This window comes from Podarcis pityusensis, assembly GCF_964106645.2.
Source record: "Podarcis pityusensis genome assembly, chromosome: 2".
Lineage (NCBI taxonomy): Eukaryota > Metazoa > Chordata > Lepidosauria > Squamata > Lacertidae > Podarcis > Podarcis pityusensis.
In genome coordinates this window covers 54,884,957-54,912,146 of record NC_138029.1, presented here as the reverse complement: position 1 = coordinate 54,912,146, position 27,190 = coordinate 54,884,957, and the positions used below count along the sequence as shown (strand labels likewise).

General features: G+C 41.4%; 1 protein-coding gene across 3 annotated transcripts in view; it reads right to left on the bottom strand.

Annotated features, from left to right (window-relative positions):
• PRELID2 (PRELI domain containing 2) overlaps positions 1–26,859 on the bottom strand; it is a 57,081-nt gene extending 30,222 nt beyond the window's left edge. The window contains exons 1-5 of one of the 3 annotated variants that reach the window (XM_080997302.1): positions 26,638–26,849; positions 15,102–15,159; positions 12,468–12,541; positions 11,139–11,299; positions 1,601–1,706 (exon numbers count right to left, since the gene is read on the bottom strand). In XM_080997302.1, coding sequence (XP_080853428.1) covers positions 1,601–1,706; positions 11,139–11,299; positions 12,468–12,541; positions 15,102–15,159; positions 26,638–26,712 — 474 coding nt within the window. In that variant the 5' untranslated portion in view covers positions 26,713–26,849. Of the gene's footprint in view, positions 1–1,600; positions 1,707–8,273; positions 8,618–11,138; positions 11,300–12,467; positions 12,542–15,101; positions 15,160–26,637 lie in introns of those variants that run through there. The other 2 variants (XM_080997301.1, XM_080997303.1) reach the window with 2 other exon arrangements.
• Between the last annotated feature and the right edge of the window lie 331 nt (positions 26,860–27,190).

The following is a 27,190-nucleotide window of genomic DNA, read 5'->3' as shown; positions in this document are numbered from 1 at the left end:
TGTCCCTCGTAAGTACAGTGCATCCATCTATTTCTTCCTAAACTGTGTGTACTGTCGGTTGCTGATGAATTCCTTGCCTTGCTTGTGCCGTGTATAGACATAATGGAAAGGTCAAAAAGCAAAGCTTTCTCCCAAAGAACAGCAACAGAAAATACTTACAGCTGTAAGAAGATTTGAGCCACCTATAACTACAACAAAAATGTCAAGCATCCATTCAGACAAAATGAGTTTCCAGGTTTATCTGGCAGAATAAACAGCAGAGGTCTGAATGCCTGCAGACTAGAGGGGTTAAAAAAAATCAATGATTCTCTTTATTTAGAAAAGGTATAGAAAGAAGAGCTCATGTGGCATCCATCACTTCCTCTCATGATGTGATGCAGTTCTATCTGCACAATCTTAAAAAGTTCTGACATTTATCCGGAGAACGCCAAAAAGGTGCCAGAAATCAATTGTTTGCGTTTCTCAGAATAATTGTGCCAAGATTTTTAAATTATTCATATAACTATCTTATCAGCTACCACATGGCTGAATGAAATCTACAAGATTATGGAGAAGTAAGGTTGGGGAATACACAGAGAAAGAAAGAGGAGAGATTTGCATAGTTCCGCCCCCTGCCCTGAGGACCCTCCTCTGCCCAAATGCTCCTGAATTCCATGTCCATGTAATGACACTCTAGGAATAAGAAACAGCTATAGTGCCCTTCATTCATATCAGCTATATTTGGGAACTATTTTCCCCAATAACATTGCTGAACTATTTAAAACTTTCACACCACGTGGCTGATGCAGATTGCAGGTTGGATAAAGTCATGGAGATACAGCACTTATAAACCTTACTACCCTGGAGTAGATATTCTAGTACAGGGGTCAGCAAACTTTTTCAGCAGGGAGCCGGTCCACTGTCCCTTAGACCTTGTGGGGGGCCAGACTATATTTTGGGGGGAAATGAACGAATGCCTATGCCCCACAAATAACCCAGAGATGCATTTTAAATAAAAGGACACATTCTATGCATGTAAAAACACGCTAATTCCCGGACCACCCGTGGGCCGGATTTAGAAGGCGATTGGGCCAGATCCGGCCCCCGGGTCTTAGTTTGCCTACCCATGTTCTAGTAGTATTTAGCAACTACATGCAGCTGGATTTGGATGTGATTTTTCGTGTCTTTGAGTAGCAGAGACTAGGGAATACTGTAAAAATTACAGCTGTGATTGGCCCCAAAATTAGAAGCACGGCTCCATGTTGAAGTACTCTTGTGGCCCACTTGGCATGAAAAGCTGGACCATCCTCGTTTAGCTCATAAACATTCTCACTTAGTTCAGCACCTGTGTTTCACACATTTGCCACATCCCCATCTGAATGAAATTACAAAGAAATGGAACACAGACAGGAGCCCAGAAGTAGATGTAGGCTATGAATCTAAATTAATACATAATGGGAGTTATTTTGCACAGGAAGCTGCCAAACACCATCAACTGAAATTACTAAGGAAGGAGTTGGGGGGAAAGTCATAATGCACATTCACTAAGGGTGACGCATAATGTATCAATAACAAAGAAAAAACTTTTTTTTCCAAAATAAAATTAAATTAAAGAGCTTACCCTTTTCACTCCTTGATTTAAAAAGGTTCGTGCAAAAACTTCTAAGAAACAGTTCAGTAGACCTGATCCTCTTATTGATACTTTGCCATTCTGAATGAACTCTGTCCTACAAAACAGAAATGCAATTAAACATTTTTTTCTCTCCCAATAGGTACTGTGGTTCTCTAATAAAATTTCACCCTGTAAAAGGAATAAAGACCATATTTGAACACACACACACACACACACACACACAGTGGGTGCTTGTTTCAAAATCTCAGGGCCAGAACAGAACAAGTCTTCTTGCATGCCACCACTGATTTTCCAGTATGCGTGCAATTGCAGTAAATTGCTGCTACTAAATCTGATTGTGGAAAGACAAACTCGCAGCCGCCGGAGCTCATAAAGTACTGATGTTATGTTTCCTGTAACCAAACACTGGTAATCAAACTGTCTCCATCCTTGTGAAGTTTCTGAATCATCCCAGGCCAGGCTCATCTAGAGTGCAGTACAGAAGTATATAAATGAAAAGTTATCAGCACATGCAACACATTGGCCCCATTCCCCCTTGTTCCAAAAAGGGGAGTAGTTGGACTATTTTAAAGGCAGGAAGACATCCTATGGCCTGTTTCATAGGAAAGAGATGCTGCACATCATGAAATAAGAATCACAGCGTTGGAAGGGACCCTGGAAGTAACCTAGCCCAACCATCTGCTCAGTGCAGGGGGTGGAATCCAGCACAGCACTAAGACTCTTGTCCCATCAGCACAAGGATTTCCCCCTGCGAAATGGAACATTCTCCCCCTCTTCTCAATCTGTGCGCCCCCTAAATCTGTTCTAAAGGTTCTCCCCAATTTGGGGAGGGAATGGGGCAAGTCGGGAGGGGAGGAGTCCTGTTGTGCAAGCAGAAATACTTGAGCTCACAGGTGAGTTGAGTATCACTCCAATCCGGAATAGCGGAGGCAACTACAACATCCCTGACAGATAACAGCCCTTCCTACGCTTAAATAGCTTGATCCTTATTCCCTTCTGCCTCTGAAGCGGTTCAAAGACCCAGCATCCCTATAAGTGGAAGCATTAAAGATCCAAACTCACATAGTTGTTTTGAGTTGCATTAGAAGAAAGCTCTTTGCATACGCAATGTGCTGTAGAAATAACCAATAATATCCCATCAATGCAAGCAACTAGTGGGTGAGGTTTTTCCTAAGAGAGGCGGCAACAAAAGGCAAATGGCATTTGGGGGGTTATTAAACCTGATAAAGTAATTGTGAGAAGCAGCCCGATGTTGCTATTTCTTTTTTTCTTTTTTTCACAGCCTATGAAAGACACGAAAAGCTCACAGAAAATATTGATCTCCGATTGATCCTTGCAAAGCAGAGCTGGGTGATGCGCCATCATTACAACAACACAGTGGCAGAGAGAAGTCTATTAGCGAGATCCAACTACTGAATTATTGACTAGTTAAAAGTATAGCAAATTTGGCTTAATTGTTTTTGTGATTGGAGTTTTCTACTAAAGATCCTTTAATTAAAGTCTTGATGTTTTAGTTCAGATAAGATTTCTTACCATGGACGCCTTTAAAGGAAAAAGAAAAGTTTTGAAACTTTATCAGTTGAGAAGTTCTTGATAAAATATTCAGTGGGGGTTCTGAACAAACCCCCGTCTCTTCTGTCACTAGCAGTCCCTCTTCTTTTCATGTCATGAAACTGCTCTGATAACTGAAGCATCTCACGGGCTTCATCTGCAGAACTGGGGTGGGGGTCGGAGGGGGGAGGCATCTGCTCAAGCAAGTTTCCACTTTCTGTCCCACAGATTGTTTCCCCCATATTGCACTCTTCATGTGAGCAGACTGTTTGACATACTGTTACTCATTCAAAGCAGGATAATTTCATAAGAAGAATCAACCCAGGAGTATGAGAACTCGAAATAAAAAGAGATGGACAAGACTGGCATTTGGGGAAATGCTCAATCGTTAGAATCTTACAGATCTTTTCTTGCATATTATAATTTTTATGGTGGCAAATGGCATTTCAAGGTGTGCAGTGCATGAGACTTGAAGGAAAGGTTCAGTCAGACGAACAGGAAATAGTGGGTGCCTTCATGAAAATGTGATGAAGGAAACAGTGCAATTTTATGCACAGTCACTGGAGGAATAGGTTTCGCATCTGGCAAAGCACATCTACAGACAGAATCATGCTCACTGCTCACTGTATACTTGTGCTAAAAAGGAAGAATCCAAATTCTGCACCTGCATAAATTATGAAAGTCTGCATTGTTTCTCCTGCAAAATGTGTCCTTCAGCACACACCCCTATTTTCTATCATTTACAGTGGTACCTCAGTTTAAGAACAGCCCTGTTTACGAACTATTTGGTTTACAAACTCCTCAAAACCGGAAGTAGTGTCCTGGTTTGCGAACTTTACCTCGGTCTAAGAACGGAAGCCGAACGGTGGAAGGGCACCGGTGGCGGGAGGCCTCATTAGGGAAAGGGTGCCTCGGTTTAAGAATGGTTTCAGTTTAAGAACGGACTTCTGGAACAGATTAAGTTCATAAGCCAAGGTACCACTGTATTTTGCTTCTTTTAGTGATGCGAATAGGCAAGGCACTGAACCTCAGCTCCCTGGAAATCTTAGCAACTCCTATAGCAGGTGTTGCAAACCTGTAGCCCTCCAGATGCTGTTGAACCCTAACTTCCATCAGCCACAGCGACACAGGAATGATGGGAATTGGAGACCAAAACACCTGGAAGGCCACACATTCCCCACCACATTCCCCTATAGCTTTGGGGATTTTGTCAAGAACTACCCACAAACTAAAGCATATCTTCACAATCATAATGACTAGCAATTTTCTTCTTTTTTTTTTAAACCTATTAATCTTAGTAATAATAATAATAATAATAATAATTAGGAATAATCTTAGGAAGCTGGATTCTGCTTCCAGTATATCACAATTTGTACGTCTGTAAAACTGTAGTGCACAGTGCTGGCTATAACTGAGCATTTAACATCTGCTGAGATGGCATGCTTCACAAATTACAAAATCTGGAGATAAATCAGACTTGTCTAAATACCAGTGTCCAATACCCAGTGGCAGTGAACCAAAGTTTGGTTCTCAATAATAATAATAATAAACAACTCATTGTTATATCAGCCTAACAAATAAGCAAATCTTCTATACTCATGGATCTGCAACATACAAATTGTTTCTCAAGTTGGCCTTTTAAAGCCAGGTTTCCCACCTGAGATTTCTAGGTCTAGAACCTCTTCTTGCCAACAAGGCCAAATTGTCTGATCTTCCTACCAAGCATATTTCTAGTTTCATAAACAGGTATATGGAGAGCTTTAGTAGCAGAGAGCACACCAAGTTTGACTTTCCACATTCTGTTTTTCTATGACTACTGAGAAAAACACATTCCTTTGTGCAATGCAGATTAGGGGCAAGGTTCAGTCAAATTTAATGATATAGAACAAAGCTTCAGCAAGCTGTAATTTCAAAGGGAACAAGTGCTGCTGCTGTAATTTCAAGGACTGCCTTTCATATATTCTGGCATCACTTTTGACAGAGTATTTTTTAAAAAACAGGATGAGTGAGAAGAATAGAGGGGGAGCAAAATTCACACTGTAAAAAACTCCCCCCCCCCCCATGTATAAGACATAGTGCAACATTGATTGATATACAATAAACAAAATAACCTTAGACACCAGGCAAACATGCATTAAAACAACATAAAATGAACTGGAAATTGTCACAAATTTATTCTTTCTAAATGCATGGGTGTTTCCACCCCAGAACCCATCATCAAATCCATCACCACCAAGTAACCTAGCTGCCAGAACTGTTGATAAGATCTAAGTTTCTAAAAAGGTGTTTTTCAATTCAGTAGTAAGTATTAAGGCTACCAATATATATTATAGGCTTGTAACTTTTGCTTTACCATTGTTATTTTCTCATTTTGCTTTACCATTGTTATGTTTGTGCAAGGATACAGATAGCAGCCTCGTACCCAGCATTGCTTAGGAATTCTAAGAAATAATAAATGGGTGCAGTTTTGGAATCACTGGTTAAAATCAATGAAAGGTTCAGACTGCTATCTTGATTGAAAAAGGAGCTCAATTTTATCCCAATACAGACAAAAACCTGCTCCTTGAGCTTAGGAAAAATTATGCAATATTTGGTTACAATATTTTAAGATGCATAGCAACCAAATAAGCAACTTTCCAAAAAGATACAGTAGATTTGGTTATATCCTATCATATACAGTGGTACCTCGCAAGACGAATGCCTCGCAAGACGGAAAACTCGCAAAACGGAAGGGTTTTTGGTTTTTTGAGTTGCTTCGCAAGACGATTTTCCCTATGGGCTTGCTTCGCAAGACGGAAAAGTCTTGCAAGTTTGTTTCCTTTTTCTTAAAACCGTTAATACAGTTGCGACTTGACTTCGAGGAGCAACTCATAGCACGCGGTGTGGTAGCCTTTTTTGAGGTTTTTGAAGACTTTGGTGATTTTTGAAGCTTTTCCAAAACTTTTCCGACACCGTGCTTCGCAAGACGAAAAAACCGCAAGACGGAAAAACTCGCGGAACGAATTAATTTTGTCTTGCGAGGCACCACTGTATTACTTTATATTTGTAATAGTTTTTAAGGCCAAATATTGAGCCTTATTAAACAGGTAAGTACCCAGGACAGAAGCACTTCTGTAAGGAGACGAGAATACACTGCAACATTTTCCTGCTCTGCCCCATTGATAATAATATTACCCATTGAATATCACCAGTGAATTCATGTGCTTCACTTGTGTTTCATAGGAACTCCAGATTTTGGAAGAAACTAGAAGAGCATTTGTTGTCTCCTTCCACTCACACCACATTTCAATAACGACATATACCAGATGTTTCAGGAAAGGCTGAAAAGAGAAATATACACCTGGCCATTTGTGTTCTGCAGTAACATTGAAGAGGTTTTCTCTTCAGCCCAGCTGGCCACCAGCTTACACAACCTGAAGTACCTTAATTAATAACCCTTTGATGTTTACACTGAATATATACTGCCAGTGCAGCATATGCTGAGAAATAGTGATATATTGCTGCCCCTGGGCATGGGTGCCTTATACTTTTTACAAATTAAAGGGTAAATTTGTCAGTGGTGCTTTTATTTCCACATTGCAATACAACTTGGTGGTTCATGGAATCACTTAGGGTTAGAGATGTAAAATTTCCAGAAATTTTGAAGCCATGGGGGGGAAACGTTCTCTCCCCCCCCCCCCCCCCGTTTTTTTCCGAAAAAAATGGAAAATTTTGGAAAAATTGAAAAGAAGTTCAGTGTGGAGTAGTTTTACAAATTGCATGAAACGCAGTGTATATAAAAGTATTGTGCTTGCAATAAAACAGGTAACCACGCCCCTTTCCCTCAAAAGCAACAAAAAAGGGCAAGAAACCATCAACATAAATAATAATCAGATTTGCCCCTTAGCAACAACAGCAAATAAAGTTAAGGTCCACCTCAATATTTAAGCTCCATGTAAGGTCTACCCTTTGAGTAGTGCTTTAAAAAAACAAAAACAGAAGACACAACATATACATGCAGTTTATTCTAACTCATTTTCTGAACTACTGCTATCATTTTCCATTTATTCTTCCTCTTCCTGTTTGGCATTTTTCTCATGGACTTCTAAAAAACGGCTTTGGGGGGAAATGGGGGGAAACTGTCCCCCCCCCCCCCATTTTTTCAGCTTTTTCCCAAACCTTCCCATCTCTACTTGAGGACAGCCAGGGCAAATAAGGAAATTTTTTTGCATGCCAGCCCCAGAAGGAACCAACATCCAGTTACTGAATAGTATGTTGCGCTAAGGCTCAAACTCTGTTTGAAAGGAAAAGGAGTGTGTGTGTTTTTTAAATTGAATTTGTTATTGTATATTATAAACAGCATGATGGTTAGAGAGCTTCTAAACAGTTTACAAAAATATACAACAGAACATTAAAATGATTGATAAAACACAGTTAAAAGCAGGTATTTAAGAGTATTCAAAAGATGATTAAAGTCAGTAGTGGTTAAAAGGAAGTAAATCGCATGCAGCTTCTGCGTGTTCAGATGGGCTGGCCCTAACGAAAATGTTTTGAGCAGTTGCCAGAAAGAGTACAGTGAAAGCACCTTCCTGGTGTCAGCCGGCAGGGAGCTCCAAAGTGTGGATGCTGGAAAGCCTGGGGGGTGGAAAAATGGGGGGGTAACACAAGGTTTTTTCTGTTTTTTCCCCAAAGCCATTTTTTTCAGGAAAAATTGAAAAAAAAAGTGTGCTGAATATTCAAACTATATCAAACTATTTTTTTCATTTTTTTCTGGAAAAAAACGGCTTCGGGGGGAAAACCTGCCCCCCCCCATTTTTCCGGTTTTTCCCCAGGCCTTCCCATCTCTACTTAGGGTCCCCCCACCCCCGCTTATATTTTTATTACTTATTTCAATAATTTGTATGCCACTTACAGCCACCTGTAAGTTGTGTACAGGAACCCCAATACTCTAAGACTAAAAATGAATTAAAACTATAAAAACATATATAAAGTACGGTAACAGATAATCCAACATGCTCATCAAATGCTGTGTGTTAAAATCACATGGGCTGATGCAAAGTTATCAACAAGAAGGAAGTGAGCTAGATGAAAGCACTGTGAGACTCCCTATAAAGAGAAAATCTACAAGGGATTTTGAATAAAAGGAGCATGTTTTGCTTCTTCCGGTCTCCAGGGATGAGAGAGCAAAGCTTTAAGTCATGTATACCGGAGCAGTTACTGTTTGATACCAGAGTTGTTTTTTTCCAATGTGTACAAGCATTATGTTAACACTGGACTTCAGTCTGCTATATTTGTTGCCCATTGTCCCAGTGTCACAAGATCCTTTGGATCTGTCCAGTCCTTCAGATTCCATCTTCCGGATCAGATCCTAGGAGTATGCTTGAATATTCCACTTGATTGATGAGGCACAAATTCTGTTTATAAAATTCACAAAGACCACTTTCCTGACAGTACTTAGAACTTACGTCATTCTTCCTAAAAGTGAAATGAAAATTTCAGAACCATTCCTGGTACCATTTTGAAGGACTAGTATCACACTACCTTATTCATTTTCTTTTTTGGATAAAATCTGAGCTCATAAAGCGGTTACATATTTGTTGGCAGGTTAAAAAAGGAATTCTGCACTCTTTCATAACCCGATAGCTTATTGTTTATATACTTTATTAAGGAATTAGTAAAAATTTCCAGGCAAAAATAGTAGGATGTCAATGGGAAAGGATAGCTCAGAATTCAAAGCAAGTTCACCTGGGGCAAAACTCATATACTCTTCCCTGCAAGGCTTACACCACTATCTAGTGAGAAGCTGCCCTATAGGCCTCTCTAACGGCCAGAAATGGCCTTCAATAGTTCATCTCATGAGCATTGTGGGAAATGCCTTCCTGTCATATTCCAAGCACACAGGTGAAGCCAACTGCATGTCTTCCAAACCAAATGTCACCCCAAGCAATTGGCCCCAACCCACTGGTTAGAACAGGGATGGGGAACCTCAGGCCAAGTGGTTAACTGTAGTCCCCCAGACATCTCTACCTGGCCCAGGGGACTCTCCTCAGGTCACATCTCCTCTCCCCAGAACTACACCCCCTAGGTGGCCCTGCTATGCACTCTCCTTGAGGGTTTTTGCATCTTTGAACCCAGATGATGCTTCCTGCTTGCATGGATGGAAGATAGAGCGTATGTGAGAGTGTTTGTGTAGAAGCTGGCCTGGAGTAGAAGGGTGAAGTTCACTTTTTGAGGGTGTGCATTGATGAAAGGGGCCCTAGTTTTATGTATACAGGAATAAATGAGCAGAAGTGACTAAGACTTGCTTTGGATTTAAATAAGCTGTTGAAGAGATTCCTAAAATAAAACTGAGTACACATAAGAACAGCTATCCAAAATACGTCCCATATGTCTTCACACTTCCAATTGCAATATTTTTTTATTGATCCTTTTTATTAACTTGGGGAGACTGTTTAGTTTTATTTTTACTTCCCGGGTTGTTGTTGTTGTTTTATTTTTGAGGCATTATTGCAGTGAGCCAGTAGAAGAATTTGCAGTGGATTGTGTCATTCAGTATCATTTTACGCTCCATCACATATTTCTTCTTATTACAGCCCAATTATTCATGGGTGCCATTTCTACTCTTACTGAGGGTTCATTACATTTGTTGCTTTTTACCAGAACAAATTCAATAAATATAGTTCAGTTGCCCTAAAACATCCAGCCAGCATTGGCAGAACAGATCTCTACCTGAAAATTAGAATATATTTATTTTTTTAAAACTGGCACCATGAGAAAAAGCAGAGGGAAGCAAACCTGCCAAACCAATCCCTCCTCCTTAACTTCACCATTGTCACTAAGTACTTTTCATTCATTGTCTCAGCTGCCTCCACTAAACAGCCCTTTAACTTTCTGGACTTTAATTGGTCCAACCTACTCCCAATCTCCCTGGAAAAGACCCTGATGTTGGGAAAGATGGAGGGCACAAGGAGAAGGGGACGACAGAGGACGAGATGGTTGGACAGTGTTCTCGAAGCTACCAGCATGAGTTTGACCAAACTGCGGGAGGCAGTGGTAGACAGAAGTGCCTGGCGTTCTCTGGTCCATGGGGTCACGAAGAGTCGGACACGACTAAACGACTAAACAACAACAACAACTCCCAATCTGGGTAGAGTGATCTAGCAGGCAGGCACAGGGTGAATATAAAGGTGCAAAGGCCTGGGGGGAACTGGAAAAATGGGGGGAGGTTCCCGATTTTTCTGGGGTTTTCCTGAGCTTTCACATCTCATTGTGTAAAGTAAGGCCTCAGACCTATTCTATCCAAAACAAACTATGCTTTTATAGTTGGTGTTCTTACTCACAACAGAGCTAAATGCATCCAACCATGCAGAATACACTTGCTGTCCCTCAATAAGGTAAATATAATATGCAAATTTCTGTAAGTTATACTGGAGACAGACTCACAACTACTTTGGCACAGTATATATTTTTTTAATAGCGAAAGTACGCACAACCAAGTTTGCAACCCTTCTGTTTCCTACCATATCAAAACTGCAGTAGGAAAAATATAAAGACTTGACTCGAATGACAATGGCAACCATGTACCTAACGCTTACTCATATTTTTATATTTTCCCCTATGTTTGGCCTATGCAAGATTTACCTGTACAACTTCTGACATAGCACAGGAGCCGTGTATTTTCATGGCTCGGCTAACACACAGAAAGAGCCTGTTTTGGAAGTCTAAGGCAGGCCACCGGAAGAAGTTCAGTAAGCCTTCAGTTATGCATGCCCAGCCGCCAGCCTGCACTTGGCTTGGTGGGTCACAAGTTGTGCAGACCTAATTTCGGTATCAGCTGTGAAATTCTGGCTTGAAGGCTACTTGCTACAATGTGGCTGCCTACATTATCTCAACAGCAACCATCAGATCCTCCTGGTGTTGCCTGGTAAACAGAATAAATAGAAATTAACTAGAAGGCCATTTACAACAATGTGCATATAAATAAGTTACACCTTACCAGTTTGGATTCTCTGAACTTTCCCTGAAGACTGACTCTTCCTTTAGAGTAGCATACTGTGTCCATGTGAGGCACCGAGTCTTCATAGACATAATTCTATCCTGCTTATTAAGCCAAGATTCTTCTTCTAGGTAGACTTCGGGCACTTTCAGGACACTGATCTGTTAGACATAATGATTACATGTTTAAATAATGTCAAGGTTTTTGAAGAAAGAATGAGGAATTTGTTTATATTTAGCATTTGTTTCCATCCTCACACAATAAAACGATTAAGGACTGAAGCCACCCATAACATTTATCTCTTGACGCCAACAGAGAAATTAAAAACTTTTAGCTGTTAGTGATGAAACCATGCAAACATTTAGGGACTTGTTCTCACGGCTCGGTGCCTAGTTAGATTTTGCCAACTGCTGCATCTTAAGCATCAGCTTAATTTATGTGACATTTTAGTTGCCTACATGTCCTGCTTAAAGTAATGGATTCTAACAGAAGACATTTGTCGACTGTTGCACTCACGACATAAACAGCCAAAACATTTGGTTCATTTTACATTCTGTTTGGTACCTGGAATTTTTATGTTTCCCCATCTGGACGAGGCATGGAAAAAAAAGGCAAACAGAAATGTGACAGAGAGAAATCATTTGAGTTCTGACAGACAGAATAAGGATTGCAAGTAAACAGTTCACAAAATGGAAGGTGATACATAGCAGAATGTAAATCCAAAGAGTTGCCAAGCTACAACTTTAGGACACAGAAAGTTTAAACGGAAGAAATCACTATCCTGTTATGATTTTTTTAAAAAAAACAGAGTCCTAGATTAAAAGGACATTGTTTTGATTTCCTTTTCAAGCTCCCAAAATGGCAGATAAGAGTTGTTTTTGGGAAATGCTCTTTTAGGAACTAAGGGAAGGATACAGGATTTCAAACACAGTCCCATCCTCAGTAGTGGCTCATATGGGGGGGGGAGAGCGAGCAACAGCATCCTCTGGGCAGCATTGCTGTGCTTGTAAGTACGGGGATGAGGCAAATTGGTAGCAGCAAGGTCAAGGGGGCTCTGAGTGTTGGTGGCAGAAGCCTTGCAGAAGCCTCTCTGACTTCCACCCCATCCCCATCCAAGCACAGTGCTTCCACCAGGACAAGGCCACTTCCCCACACCCTCCACGCCCCACCCACATGAGCTGCTGTTGCCTATCCTCACGTGGTCCACCCAGGATACTTAGAACCTTCCTAGTTCAAGTAGACAGTTCATTCTTTGTGGCTACAAACCTGCACCGTTTCCCCTATATCCTTAAAAACCAGCATGCATCAACCTTGACTGACATTAATTACCTGTCTTAAGAAGTGTGGAATTACATTCTGGCACGTTGCAATCCTCCTCCGGTATATGATTCCTGTAGACAAATCTGAGGATAAAAGAACAAACCAACTTAGTGCTATTTTGGAAAATAGAGTTGTTGTTTTTTATAGTAAGAAAACAAAACCAAATGCTTGCACTACAGATGCAAGTAAGAAGGCGAGGAAGCCTGAATGTGGTAGAGGGATTCAATGTCCCTTCTTCTCAGCAGCCAAAGGATTCCAGCCCAGTTGCCAGATGGACCATGAAGAAAACGTTTAAAGGGTTATATGCTTAGTCCAAAAACTATATTATGTTTGCCCACCTCAACACATACAAAAAACCCTACTGGGCAGGGGACAGATGGTGTGGTTCAAACATTTTATTGGCATCTATGCTGGCAATGACAAAGCATCACACAATTCCAAATCCGAGCTTCATAGATTTGGCTAGAACTGCAATGGAATTGCTCTACAATTGAGCTGGTAGCAGTTGGGGAGTTAATTTTCGAGGCTCTCGTGTTGCTAGCTACAAGCTTCAAATATCTTCCTGGGTCAGCACTTCCGATCAAAAATGGCTTGTTCTGCTCACTCTGCATTCTGAAATACATCCTAAGAGTACAAAATACCTCTCCACCCACCATTGTCAATGTTTGAGGCCTAAAGCAATTCTCTCAAACAATTAGAATTTATTTTTATAATGAGTTGGGCCAGTGACAAGAACAAAGCTCCCTACCAAAAAAAGAAAGAAAAGCCCCACCGCCTCTAAAACCCTTCACAAATTATAGTTATTGAGCTACAATAAGAACGTGACTGGCTTCCAAACTCACTTTGCATGTTAATATTTAATGATCCCAATCAAGTCCAGAAGCCTCAGGATGATGTTAATTGATGATCTGACTAGGCACACAGCCCAGTGGAAAAGGAGTTCTAAGGAAGAGACAAATCTCTCCCGCACAAAGTTTATCTGTGTTTTTTTCTTCCCCTGGTTTTGTTCCTGGGAGGCAGCATTTTGCAGTAGGCTTTAAATAACCACGCTGGCAGTATATTTGTCTTTCCCAATGTGACACATTTACAAGGGGTCATAAACTGGTATTTCCCAAGAGAAAGGGATGGCTAAAACTATTATTATATATAATATGCAATGGAAAATCCAGAATTTGAGCCTCTTTTTTTTCAGTGGTGGAGGAGAATAACTAAGCTCCCCACCCCAGACCTCTCAAAAGACGGAAGTGGATGGTGTGAAAAATGGGAAAGGGGAGATTTGTGCCGAGAGCCCTGCCTGCCTCAGCTTCGGCTTCTTGAAGCAGAGATCACCTTTTATGTAGTCCTTTTGCAGCATCTGCATTGGGGAGGGGGAACAACACTAATTCCTTTCCTCCACCCGGGCTGCTCCTACTTTCTGTTCTTCTGCCATCTCAGTATGAGAGACTCGGCTGAGAAGAGGGTTCTTCTGGGAGAACAGAAAAAGCAGCCTGGCTGCGATAAACTTGGTCTGCAACCGCTTCCTAATGGTGGGCAACTGGGCAATTTGTCTTCAAGAGCCAGTTGAGGAATGAGGGCAATGCACAGAAAGAACAAGAGCCAGGGAGATAGTTCGCAAATTGCTGTCTCCAAAGTGCTCTGAGCCACAGAGGCTGAATCTCAGAAACAGGGATGAATATTTATGGATTCTGACTGCAAGTTTAGTAATGGGTAAGGGTTGGGTGCGGGGAAGAATTCAGGAGGTTCAATGCGAGATCACCTGATCCACAGCTCCCAAATTAAGGTGCAAGCAATTCAGTAACTACTGCCAAATTGGAGTGAAGTGGTCCAAGGGCAGCTTAAAAATTATCTCTCAATAATCACCCACCTCTATATATCAATGGATCAGCTCACCCCATGCATGCCACAAAACCACTTAAATCTCTAGAAGTGGCATTTTTACAGCTGCCCCATAACATTTATTCTGAACTTGTTAGGAATTGGTGTTTTAGTGTGGCAGCTTTTACACTCAAACTCCCTCACCATTAGGCAGGCCTTTTCACTATATTCTTTTCAGTGCCTGCTGAAATCTTTTCTATTTAGGCAAACCTACCCAAACATGTACTCCTGGCAGGCAAAGAAGATGAAGGTACTCTGGGGTAGGGAAGGGAGACCTTTCCTCCTATCTCCATTTACCTCACAACCTTAGCAGCACAAGTATAGAGGACTAGAAGGCTGAAAGAGAACCCTACTGGCTCAATATCACCTGCCTAAAGCAGAGGCCCTTTAAGTCAGGGCATTATTTGTGCCAGCTGCCTCAAGCAATGTGTGAGTTGAGTTCTAGACAAGGAATAATTTCCATTACATTCAGCAGCACCTCCAAGCTGTATACCTGATCCTTCATCAAGAGTGCAAACCACACAGAATAAGCTTGTGCGCCTATCCCCCAGCTGGAAGAACCCCTAGCCAAAACCACCCCTTCTAGCTAGATTTAATTTCAGTGTGCTTTCCCCCTCCATTTAGCTCCAAGGTAGAGCAAAGGGTCACAACATACTGATGACATTTCACCCCAAACCTCTGAGTAACCTTAGTTACTGCTCTCACGTACCTGTAAATTACTGAAAACTTTCTGGAGCCTTCCAAGCAACAGTGAAGTGTCCAACTTACCTGTTTTTTCTTCTACTGTTTTTACAGCCGTGACATGCTTCTCCATGGGACTTGGATACTAAAGGCAAGAGAGTACACATCACAATTTATTATGTGTTAAACACTTTGGGAAACGTTTTTCCTGAAAAGTGATGTACAGTGGTGCCCCGCAAGACGAATGCCTCGCAAGACGAAAAACTCGCTAGACGAAAGAGTTTTCCATTTTTTGAGTCGTTCCGCAAGACGAATTTCCCTATGGGCTTGCTTCGCAAGACGAAACGTCTTCCGAGTTCTTGCGAGTTTGTTTCCTTTTTCTTAAAGCCGCTAAGCCGTTAATAGCCGCTAAGCCGCTAACAGCCGCTAAGCCGCTAATAGCCGTGCTTCGCAAGACGAAAAAAACCGCAAGACGAAGAGACTCGCGGTACGGATTAATTTCGTCTTGCGAGGCACCACTGTATACGTTAATTACATCAGTAAGTAGGTACATAAAAGGAAATTTCCTACTCATTGATAAAATCCTATTAGAATTTGCATGGTATTTCTCAACAGATCTGAGTGTGGTGGCTGATTTATGCTAGGAGTTTGCTGTGATTGTTTAAGCCAATTAAGAAATTTCCCAACAAACTTCTTTAAATGGTCAGTTAACTCTCTTCACTATTGCCACACAAAACACATTAAGAACATATTTTAAAATTGTGATCTAGATTACAAGGTGCCTTCAAAACAGTAAAATGAATGAGATGGGAATTTTAAACTAGTGTGATATCGTCCAAACTCCACCCGCTACCCACATCAAATGAACCCAGGCTTTTCAGATGAAGGCTATGCCATGATGAAAAACTGGAAACACACCAGGGTGGATTTAAGGACTTAAAACCCTTTGTGGTGTGAGGAAAACAACTGGGTGAATCTACCCTAAGAGTTGCATGGGGGAATTTGAAATGGATACTCTTGCATGCTCAATCCATTTTAACAGCCTTAAAGCTCATCTTAAAAGAAGCCAAGATCATTCTCTTCCCTACACAACCAATAATCAATCTTGAAATAGAAAACCCAGCCTTTGAATTTCTGTATCAAAACTCAGAATCCACATCTTTCCATTTTAGGATACAATTTGAATAGTAATTATTCTTCAACTCCCCCCTCTGCCACCACCCTAGGCATTTCATTTTATGTGGGACGTTGGAGTAGTAGTGTGTCTATTTGACAGGATAAAGTGTCAATATGATCACAGGGTATGTTTTAAATCTCTCATTCTTAACACACTGGCCAGGTTAAAGTACAGCTAGAAACCATGGTTTCTTTTCACATACACAAGCACCTCGGGCTAATGCACAAAAGAGACTTGTTGCATTCCAAAAGAGGTGCCCACTTTCAATATAAACCAACAGAGTTTTCCCATGACACATGAAGCTGGGGCACAGTGATTTGTTTCCAACTGTGTTTTGAGACCACAAAGTGAAACCATGATATGGCTTTTAAAAAAGAAAGAAAGAAAACCCACAGCTCCCCAAATGTGTTCAAAATTGAACAATATTCCAATCTCCTTCTCTGGAAATTGAATCAGGAAGCGGGGGACAGGAAGACAGCACAAAACTGATATTAGATAAAAGATAGTAGTAGTAAATGTACAGTGATGATAAAAGCCAGGTATACGAGCAAATATAAATGCCATATGAGAAAACACGGTAAAACTCAAGAAGAAGATACTAACTGAACTATGCATTTCTATGTTCACTGTAAGAAGTTTCATTAAGTGAAGTATATGGCAGTTAAATCTGATGCTTCCATGCAGCTTGCTGCTTTCAAATGGTAAGTAACAGTCTAATTACATTATCAATGAAACTTACAGTCTATAAGACCCATTCGTGTGAAACAAAAAAGCCATTTGCATAAGTCTTCCACTAAATAGCAGACTCTATTACCCAAGTATTTAACTAGGAATAGACTCAATTTTGTGCACAGCTTAATATAAGGGAGATGAGTTAAAAGCTTATGAGTATGCGGACGGTTTAACTATTAGCAGCACCACAGCTTTCCCCAAGTCCATAATACCTTGTTTATAAACAAAATGCAGAAAACCCAAAAGGAAGAAATGCATTGACTGATCAAGCTGAATAAACTCTCTGTTGGATACACAGGTTATGTGCTCATGCTGGGATAGCTCAATCAGTAAAGCAAGAGACTCTTAATCTCAGGGTAGAGGGCAAAAAGTAGCAACCCCACATTGAGCAAAAAGATCCCCCCTGCCTTACAGTGGTCCCTTACCAACTCTACAATTCTATGATTCTACCATTATATCAGCTACTTTCTTGGATGCTAGTATGTTAAGTTGCATTCTAAATTGGTGAGTTATATGTGTATGACCTGTTGTGCCTCAATCACCTGAGCAAGGAAAAGAGAAAGCAAGAAAGATCTCACATTTCCATTCCATACGGTTGTACCATGTAACAGTTGGAGATGATGATTACCATATAAACCCTACATGTGAAAACAATTTAGCTACATATAGCTATCAGTTACATGTAAAAAGAGAGAGAAGGGGGGGGAGGTCCCAGAGATATGTAGAATGGTAGCATTCTTCACTGCTTGGTGGGCATTTGCTTTGCAAAGGTGAAATATATGGATGAGTGAGCTTAGCTGAAAGTTCTGTTTTACTGGTGAGCAGTTAACATTTCTTTCCAAAAACAAAAAAACTTCTTCAACTAGACCACAGCCTTCAAAAATGATATGATGCCATCTCGTGGTCAACTGTTCAAGTGCATCAAATATGCAAGTAGGAGACAGCAACCAGCAAGAGGTGTGTGTAATGGGGAAAACATGCACTGTGGCTGTTTATTCCTGGAATCCCTACAGATTAACTGATGCTCATCCAGTCTTCCAAAGCTTCAAAACTGACTGCTTAGCAGATTTCACAGTTGAATGAGAAAGTGGCGTCCTTATGAGGTGTCTTGTAAACCTGATACGAATTAGGTACCAATCACAAGCATCCCAGGTTGGACCCATATTGAATACTAGTGTTATATCACCAAGCTGGAAACTTTGTTTTAAAGTTAGACAGCACAACCTTCTTCCATCAGAGATCAAAGATACAAAAGGTTTTACAGTGACCCAGGAAAAGGTTAGGATCATGTGTTTATCACAGAGGCATAGGAGCTACTTCTCTGTGGTATAATATCTCTTATGTCAGAACCACACAGGTGGCCCCTGTTTCTGCCTGCCTGCAGAATAGTATATAGTATATAATAAGCATACATTAGATATATTCTTCCTTTTAAAAGATCACCCATAGGTCACAGCAATCTCTATGATTTATTGCAACTATGTGATTCACTTTGCTGGGTGCTCCAATATATTAATTAGACGTATTAAAGATTCAATTTTCCTGAAAATTTAACAGATGCCATGCTACATTAAGAAGAGGCTAACAATTCAGCAAGCTTTGCATGTGGAGAAGACTTTGGGATTATTTACTGGGGCTGTAATTCTTTCTCTCCCCTTCTACCATCCTCTACAAAGCACCAGGTCACAACAGCTTTTGAAACTCCACTCCAATGACACTATAAAGACGTTTGCTTATGATACAGCAAGAGGCTGTTTTGAGAGGGAGATGAAAGCACTTCTTGGTGGGAAGATCAAGTAGTGCTCATCACTGAATTCTGACATATGATGAGCTATAATGGTGATTTTCCTGCTCTGTTGAAAAAGATGGATTACTTTGAAACCCTGTGTTTGAATAGTATGCAATTATTGATTAATATTGTTTTTGCTTTATGTACCGCTTTTTCTGAAAAACATTTGTTTTCCATACAAACCTTCCACAAATACAAAATAAAGTAAGTATCACAAAAGTCAGCATGAATTCACTTTTCAAATGGGGCTTCCAACAAGGTTAAGAGAAGACGCAATCCTCAGAATATGATGAAAACCAAAATACAATGCAAGGACGCTATATAACATTCACAAACACATAAATGGCTTAAATTAAATCATAGCAAGAGAACCATCTAGTCTTCTAGTTGACTGCACAGAGAATTCAGCATGGTTTAATATAATTTGTAATGATAACCAAAATCCTTCAATGCAAGAACTGAGTTGATATTGAAGTACACATGCTCAAATGCAACTAAAAAAATGGAAGCATCACAGGACTGCAAAATATATTTGAAGATTCTCTTTTAAATCCCAGTAGGAAAGAAATCAGTTCCAACAATTTCAGACTTCCAGGATATCACAGCAAATAAATGTATCATAAAGTAAACTCTAGTAAATGCATGGCACAGCTAGTAAGAGAACACATATCAAACACAAGACCAAAAAACAAACAAACCAGTAGAAGTTGGAAACCAAGTTGCTATTTTCAAAACCTATCTAAAGTGGCTGGTATTTTATTTTACTCAAAATGAAGCATCCACCCGCTTCAGATCTCATTCCTTCTACATTAGTAGTTATGACACAGAGCAAAGATGAGATTCCACGGGGTCCTTGTGCATGCTTTTGAGCAACTGAAGCAGCTCCCTTTATGTTGCTGTCCTTACAGTAACCAAAGGAGTGTGATGACAGTGAAGATATAGAATCATAGAATTATGCAACGGTTTGTCATGGGAGGAAAGACTGCTCACCCTTTTAAAAAAGAAAAAAAAAACTTTGACAGTTGAAGAAAGGCATGTTGGGAAATAAAGGTGCAGAACAAATGTCAGCACTCAGGAGCAACTCATACATACACACACACACACCCCTAAATTAGGTACAAAAATTGTAGGAGCATCATAGGTGTGGGTGGTTTCCTCAATTAGTAATCTTCTTCTTCGGCGATCACTCGTAGCCGAGAAAGATTGTCTTCCATAAACACGGTTTTAACAATGAGTCCATAAGTGACTGTCGAGACCAATTCTGGATCCACATGTCCTTCCACAGTGGGGACATTGGCTGCCAATGGCTACCACACAACATGTTTACGTGGATGTGATGGACAGAGAAGAAATGCCCCCCCCCCACACACACACACATTAGCAACCAGAATTTATGGCTCAAATGCTGGGGAAAATGCAGTTTACTCACAAGGATTAAGTTAGCACTCCTCAGAAGATTATAAATTTTCCCCAAATTAGTTACTTCAACCCTTCAAAAGCATTTATCACATTCCCATGACCAAGCACAGACACGTTTCACCTTTTCTTGGGCAGCAAAACTAAAATGCTTTCTGTTTTCAATATTGTTAGTTACTTTTAAGGGACGCGGGTGGTGCTGTGGGTTAAACCACAGAGCCTAGAACTTGCCAATCAGAAGGTTGGCGGTTTGAATCCCCACGACGGAGTGAGCTCCCGTTGATCAGTCCCTGCTCCTGCCAACCTAGCAGTTCGAAAGCACGTCAAAGTGCAAGTAGATAAATAGGTACCATTCCGGCGGGAAGGTAAACAGCATTTCCGTGAGCTGCTCTGGTTCACCAGAAGCAGCTTAGTCATGCTAGCCACATGACCCGGAAGCTGTATACCGGCTCCTTCGGCCAATAAAGCGAGATGAGCACCGCAACCCCAGAGTCGTCCACAACTGGACCTAATGGTTAGGGGTCTCTTTACCTTACCTTTACCTAGTTACCTTTAAGTTTAAAACTACAGGTCTGTCTCAGTGCAATCTGGTGTTCAAGATCAAGTCAAAATGTTCAGTTATGGAGTGATAGCCTTCCCACACAATCATACCTCTCAGGCTATTTACAGATGCATATTGCACACAGAAGTTTTTACTGCTGTGGAGTAAATGCTACTTTCCCTTGCATCTACTCCTCAAACACACACATACAGCCTCTGAATCAAATGCCAAGTGAACCTTCTTTTTTTGCCACCTGAAGTATGCTTCAGGTGAACCATAGTCCTTTCTCTATCATGCATCTTGGATAACAGCTTGGCACATTTTCTGTTTGGTCCTAATAAAGGTATTATCCAACTATGGATTTCTCGATTTTTATTTTCTTATGTATGATGCCTGCCTAGATTCACCTTCAGTGTTTGTGGTTTTTTAGAAAATGAATAATCCAAACTAATATTTTGCTGCTGTCAGAGGCAGAAAATGCAAAATGATAGAATGGTCACATCACAGCTGCATCCTAGTGAAAATGAGAAGGACTTTTACTAAGTATTTAGGCAGTGGAAAAGGAAAAGGATTTGTCAGTATACTGGACTGGAGTAGTAGAGCCAACACCATCTCAGGGTTGCAAGCAACAACCCAAATGAACCAAGGAAACTGACTATCACTAGAGAAAGAACAATTAAATGTATGCCCAACAACAACAACAGATCATGCAGAAATAAATGACCTATCTGGTGTAGGCAACAGCGGCATACTGCATGAAATCAGCTGACATACATAGCATTTACAAATCCTGGACAATTCTGAATCAAAGGGTGAAATCAGTCTTTTTTAAAAAAACAAAAACCAACAATAACCACTTCATTTATTTTAACTGAGCAGGTTTGCAGCTTACAGTGGAAAGGCATGACCCAAACTACTGTAATAGGAATTGTCCGACTCAATACCTCACACAAAGATTTAGATTAAATTAAAAAGCAAAATACACACATGAAGAATTGCACTGGGCAAAAATTGCACTGTTACTAGATGCAATGATGATCTGTAAAGATGGGGGTCACATTAATTACAAGAGAAATGCACGTGCTGAGAAGCAAAACTAGATAAAAATGAAACTGGTAACAGAAGAGTTTGCAATAAAGCTTACATTGCTAGATATAAGGTGGAAGAACACCTCAATGGCAGTGCCTCTCCATTCTCTTACATTCAGCATCAACAGAAAGTAGGAAAAGAAAGCATGGTGCAAAAACTACAAGCCTGCCAGTGAAGTCATTCCACTGAATGAAAAGTACTGGGTTGCTCAAAAAGTTGTTCTTTTGTACTCCTTGAGCAGAGGAGAGATAGTATTGAGCAGGGTCATCTGACCTTAGCATGCCGGTTAAAAAACTGGCAAAGAAATAGCAATTACATACTTTTAAACTTCAGTTTCATTTCTCAAAAGCCACAGCTAGAGGGCAATAAAGTCACCATATTATGAACATCTATAATTAAACAGTTTCTATACTTCTATTCAGATTAACAATAAAAGAATAGGAAAATACACACAGGAATTGAACACCAAAGCCAAACATCAAACACAGATGCATGTAACCTCTCTCTTTTTTTCTTAAATGAAAACAGACCTTTCTAACCATCTGCTATCAGGTAAGACCAGCATGTAAGGGGAAGCGCTCAAAAGGAAGATGGCAACTCCCTAAGGCTCCTTTTTCATTTTAAAAGATTGGTAGGCGAGAATTAGGCATCTGTGTGTAACATCAAGCTTGCCCCCAAGAGTCAATCTAGTGTTCTTCTGTGTGAGCTTGAAGCTTCGAGGAGAGGCTGGGATCTCTACCACTTGTAACGGGGTTATGAAGAAGTAAAAAAGACACAGAGAAAACTCCTGATGTGTTTTACCTTCCCCAAACCTCAAGGCCAAATGAGATAGTAAGGCCCAGCCTGTGGTGCGCTTTAGAGAAGAAACAGAAAGAGCTTCTCCATCCCTGGAGGAATTTATGTAAAGGGTGTGGAGTCATCTGTCTGGGACACTGCTGTCCCACCATGCATTGAGCAGGCGACTGATCAAGTTCTCTTGCAGCTCTGTAATTCTATTATTTATTTAAAAGAAACAAGAGAAATACTTGCTGCTCCCTTGAGTCCCAAGGTAGAGGCAGTGCCTTATCTCTTATTTAGGAGGTTTGGGAAAGGTAAAAATAATAAAGGTCTCTCCCTCTAGTTTTTGTCATCTAAAAACCACACACCATAAAGACTTTGCTTCCCCCTAAAGCTCCACAACAAGCACCAAAGGCTTGGGAAAGACAGTCTTATATTACTTGCACTCAAGATAATTCCCCCAGTATGTTGATGACACCCATTTTTCATTTATGATACATCAGTAATGACTTGTGAACTGATGGAGCTCTAGTGAGGAGTGCATGCATGCCCTAAATTATTTGAATGCATAACACACATACCATTTTGGCATACCTGAAACATTTTTTTGGTTAGTTTGAACATAGGCATTTGGCGGCAGTGTTTAAAATGCTCATTATTCTGGGTGCATTTTGTGACAGAGAATTTCATTGACGGGAGCAGTTTCTGAGCTCTGGGTGCAGTACTGCGTCTAAGGTTTCAGATTAAAACTGCAGAGGGGAAGAAAAGGAGGACCTTTCTCTGCCTCCCCACTTCCAGCCACTCTCTGAAGACTGGAGACCCTCCAAAGAATATTATGGGGGTGGGCAGAGGAAAGACTAGACCAAGTGAAAAATGAACATAGCTGCAGTTCATTCATTTTCAGCTTTCTATTCTTGTTATAAAAAAGTGAAACTTGTTTGATGTCACTTAAAATCATTTAAGGTTTAGAATTTCTTTATTTCCTTCTGAGGAAACTGATTAGTTCAGTGAAACGAGTTTTGTAGCCGGCATCTCGTTAAGTCTTTGTTTAATTTTAGGTTAATTTTTCCTTAAATTTTTTTATTTTTGTTATTTAATTCAATTCTATAGTTGATTACTTCTCGTTTCAGGGATTTTCACAGCAATTCTTTTGTTTTGTGTAATTTCTTGGTTCCGTGACTGTCTTTTTTTCATAGGTTTAGCTTTTGGCTTTCATATCTCAGTTTCTAACACTGGCGGGCAATCCTGTCCTGTGATGAAGCCAGCCAGGAGTGGACATTAACCCCCAGCTGCCCCTGCACGTTTTGGCTGCCTGGGCATGGAGGCAGCACGAGGGGCTGCAACCACTACCCAGCCAGGACGGGGGTTTGCAGCCACTCTATCCTCAGGACTGGTTGCAGTTAAATAGGGGAATACAGATGTTTCTCGCACATCCTGCAGTCTGTTTCAATCTTAAGAGGACAGTGCAAAGAACTGTGCCTTTATAGTTACATCTTATCAATATAGTTACACAATGTATCAATAAACAGTAACATAACAGTACAGTATTCATTTTATTATTTATTTATTGCATTTATAGACCACCATAATTGCCAAGGCATCCAAGGCTGTTTACAGTTCAAAACATTAACACACAAATGATACAAAATATTCTCAGGCCAACTTCAGAAGCGGATGGCACTAGCTCCCTGCCTCCGATTCCTCTCTTCTGCTTTTCCTTGGGGCACCTAAGTCTTAAGCATCCCCAGGAATGGTTGAGGTAAGGCTGCCCCAACCGTTCACGCAAGGCCACTGAGGTTTCCTCTGGGAGCTGAAGGCAATGTGTTCACTGGCCTGGACTCCTTTGTACTAATGGTATCACGTTATTAAATGGTAGCAAAACAGTTTGACAAAAGCAGCACATTAATATATGATCCTGTGCATTCCTTCTTAAAAATAAACTCATTAATTTCAATAGGGCTTGCTTGCTTCCAAATGTGAGCTCCAATAATCCCACTTTGGAAATACAAAAAAATAAGTCCTTTTCAGATCCCACCTCTGGCATTCTTGTTTTTAAGTAACCCAAGATAAGGGTTTCATTTGAGCCAAGGTTTCAAACCAGAACCAGATGTGAATGCCATAGCTAACTATGTAATCCTAACCACATCAGTATTAATTAGTAGTAGCAGTATTGATGGTACATATTCATCACTTGCAACAACAAAAAAGTGACTTACATCTCAATGTGACTTACATCTGTAAAAGCATACAGGAAACAAAATATAAAATACATCAGAAAGACAGAAGAATGTTAATTGACTACAATAACATAAAAGGGATAAACCTTACCCCCAAAATATGAACAAGAATACAGGCTTGGGTATCATTATGCCCTATTACACAACAGCTACTTCTGCAACCATGTTTGGCCACCTGTGGCAGGTAGATGAAGCCGGACAGGGTCTACACTCCGCACAAGATGCATGGATATTATTTGCTCCCCTTTGTGAATAATTTTTTACAGGCTAGCATTCTCTTGGGCCATGGCCTGCTGCCAGATTATAGCCAAAGGCACAAGTGCATTTTATCAGCTCCATATTTTCATTGCTTTATTTATTTAGATATTTGTGGCATTTATATACCGCCTAATTAACCATGTCCCCTGGGCAGTTCGCAAATTAAAAACAATAAAACACAGATGCAATTAACAACTAAATACAATCAATATGAAAGTATCACCAGTACAAAAGTCTGCGTAAAACCAGCATAAAACCATACAAGTTGCAGTACAGTACTAAGATTTGGGGACCATCATCCATGCTTTTGTAACTCCCATATTTGATTGCTGTTGATACATCTCATGTGTGGCTTCCCTTTAAGGGTATTTGGATGAGCATAAAATCATACAGTTGTAGAGCTGCAAGGAACCCCAAGGGCAATCTAGTCCAACCCCCTGCAATGCAAGAATCTCAGCTAAGGCATCAGTGGCAAATGGCTATCCAACCTCTGCTTAAAAACACCCTAGGAAGGAGAGTTCGCCACCTTCCAAGGGAGTCCATTCCAGTTGGCTCTTACTGCCAAAAAGTTCTTCCTGATATTTAGTTGAAATCTCATGTTTAGTTTGTGGTCCACTAAGACCCCTAGATCCTTTGCACGTGTATTACCAGTAAGCCATGTGTACCCCATCTTACATTTGAGCAGCTGGTTCTTCCTGCCTAAGCGCAGAACCTTACATTTGCTCCTATTAACATTCCTTGTTAGTTTTGGCCCAGTTCTCCAATCTGTGAAGGGCATCTTGAATGCTGATTCTGAATTCATCCTGGCTGTTCCACCAAGGAGATGAAGACATGCACTTTGGAAAGTATACAAGACACCATGGGTGTAGCTGGGGGGAAGGGGCAACTGCCCCCCCATCAATAAAAATACATAAATATACATAGTTAACTGAGGTTCTGCCCCCCCTCGAAAAAACAAAAAGCCTCCCCTCAATAAAATCCTGAGTACACCCTGCCAGACACAAAAAACCTTGTCTCAATTCAAAGGAGTGGGCCTTGGTATTTATAAGTTCTGACGAAGTAGCACTTTCGTGAGAACTAAGCGAGAAAGCAGCAGCGCCCACCAGCAAACGCCAGGGCGAAAAACGTGCCGGAGAGAGAGCACGTGCGAAAGGCAGCAGTGGGAAGGAGAGATCCAGAGGCGCGTTCACACTCCCATCGGATAAACACAGAGAGCCTCTGTCTCAGCCAGGCGGATGGCAGCTGGGTTAGATAGCACGGCCCCCACCCGCGACGCAACACGCACCCCCCAAATACCCCAAAGGCTCGGCCTCACCGCGTGTTACTGCAAGGGGACACTTTAGTCGGGGCTCTGCTGACAACCAAAGGAGAAAATCGGAGGCTGGAAAACACTTCCAAATAGTTTTGCCAGACTGGAGAGGGCGTGCGTGGAGAGTATTCAATATGAAGATTGGGCTGGGGCGCACCGTTGCCGCCATTTCTCCTCCTTATCCTCTCCCCCCCCTCCCCACACACTTGTGAATGAACCCCCTTGAGCCCAAGGAAACGGGGCCTGACACACAGCTTCGGGGAAGGGGAAAGAAAGAAAAGGAGCTCCCCTTCTTTACCTTGCGGAGATAGCTGGCCACTACCTGCTCGAAGGGGTATCTGTAAACCTTGCGCGCCTCCACGGTCACCCCCATGGCGGGAGCCGAGCAGCTGCCACCGCCGCCGCCCTTCGAGCGGGCCCCCTCCTGCCAGCTTGCTCCCAAACGCCGGCGGCGCTCGCTGGAGGGCCTGGCCGCTCCCTTCCCGCGCAGGCTCCGGCAGCCCCCTCCCTCCGTCCCCCTCCCTGCACAAACACCCGCTCTCCAGCTACGTCGTTCTGCAACGGGCCGGCGCGTTGCCTTCCGAGTAACACCTCCCTAGGTCACAATGCTAACGCGCGCCCAGACGGGCTGAGCGGCTTAGGCCTCTCTGGAGGGCAGGGGAAAGAAAGTTCGCTACGGTTACGAAGTCATCGGACCGTTGCGCTGTTGTTTTGAACCAAACTGTGCTTTTTTGTTCTGGGGACTTCATAACGCGGGAACACAACGACACGTGTTCGGCGCTGGCGTGTGGCCGCTCCCACGTTCCTTTACTTCCTTTACGTTCCTGCCTCGCGGGGGAAAGTGCATTTTC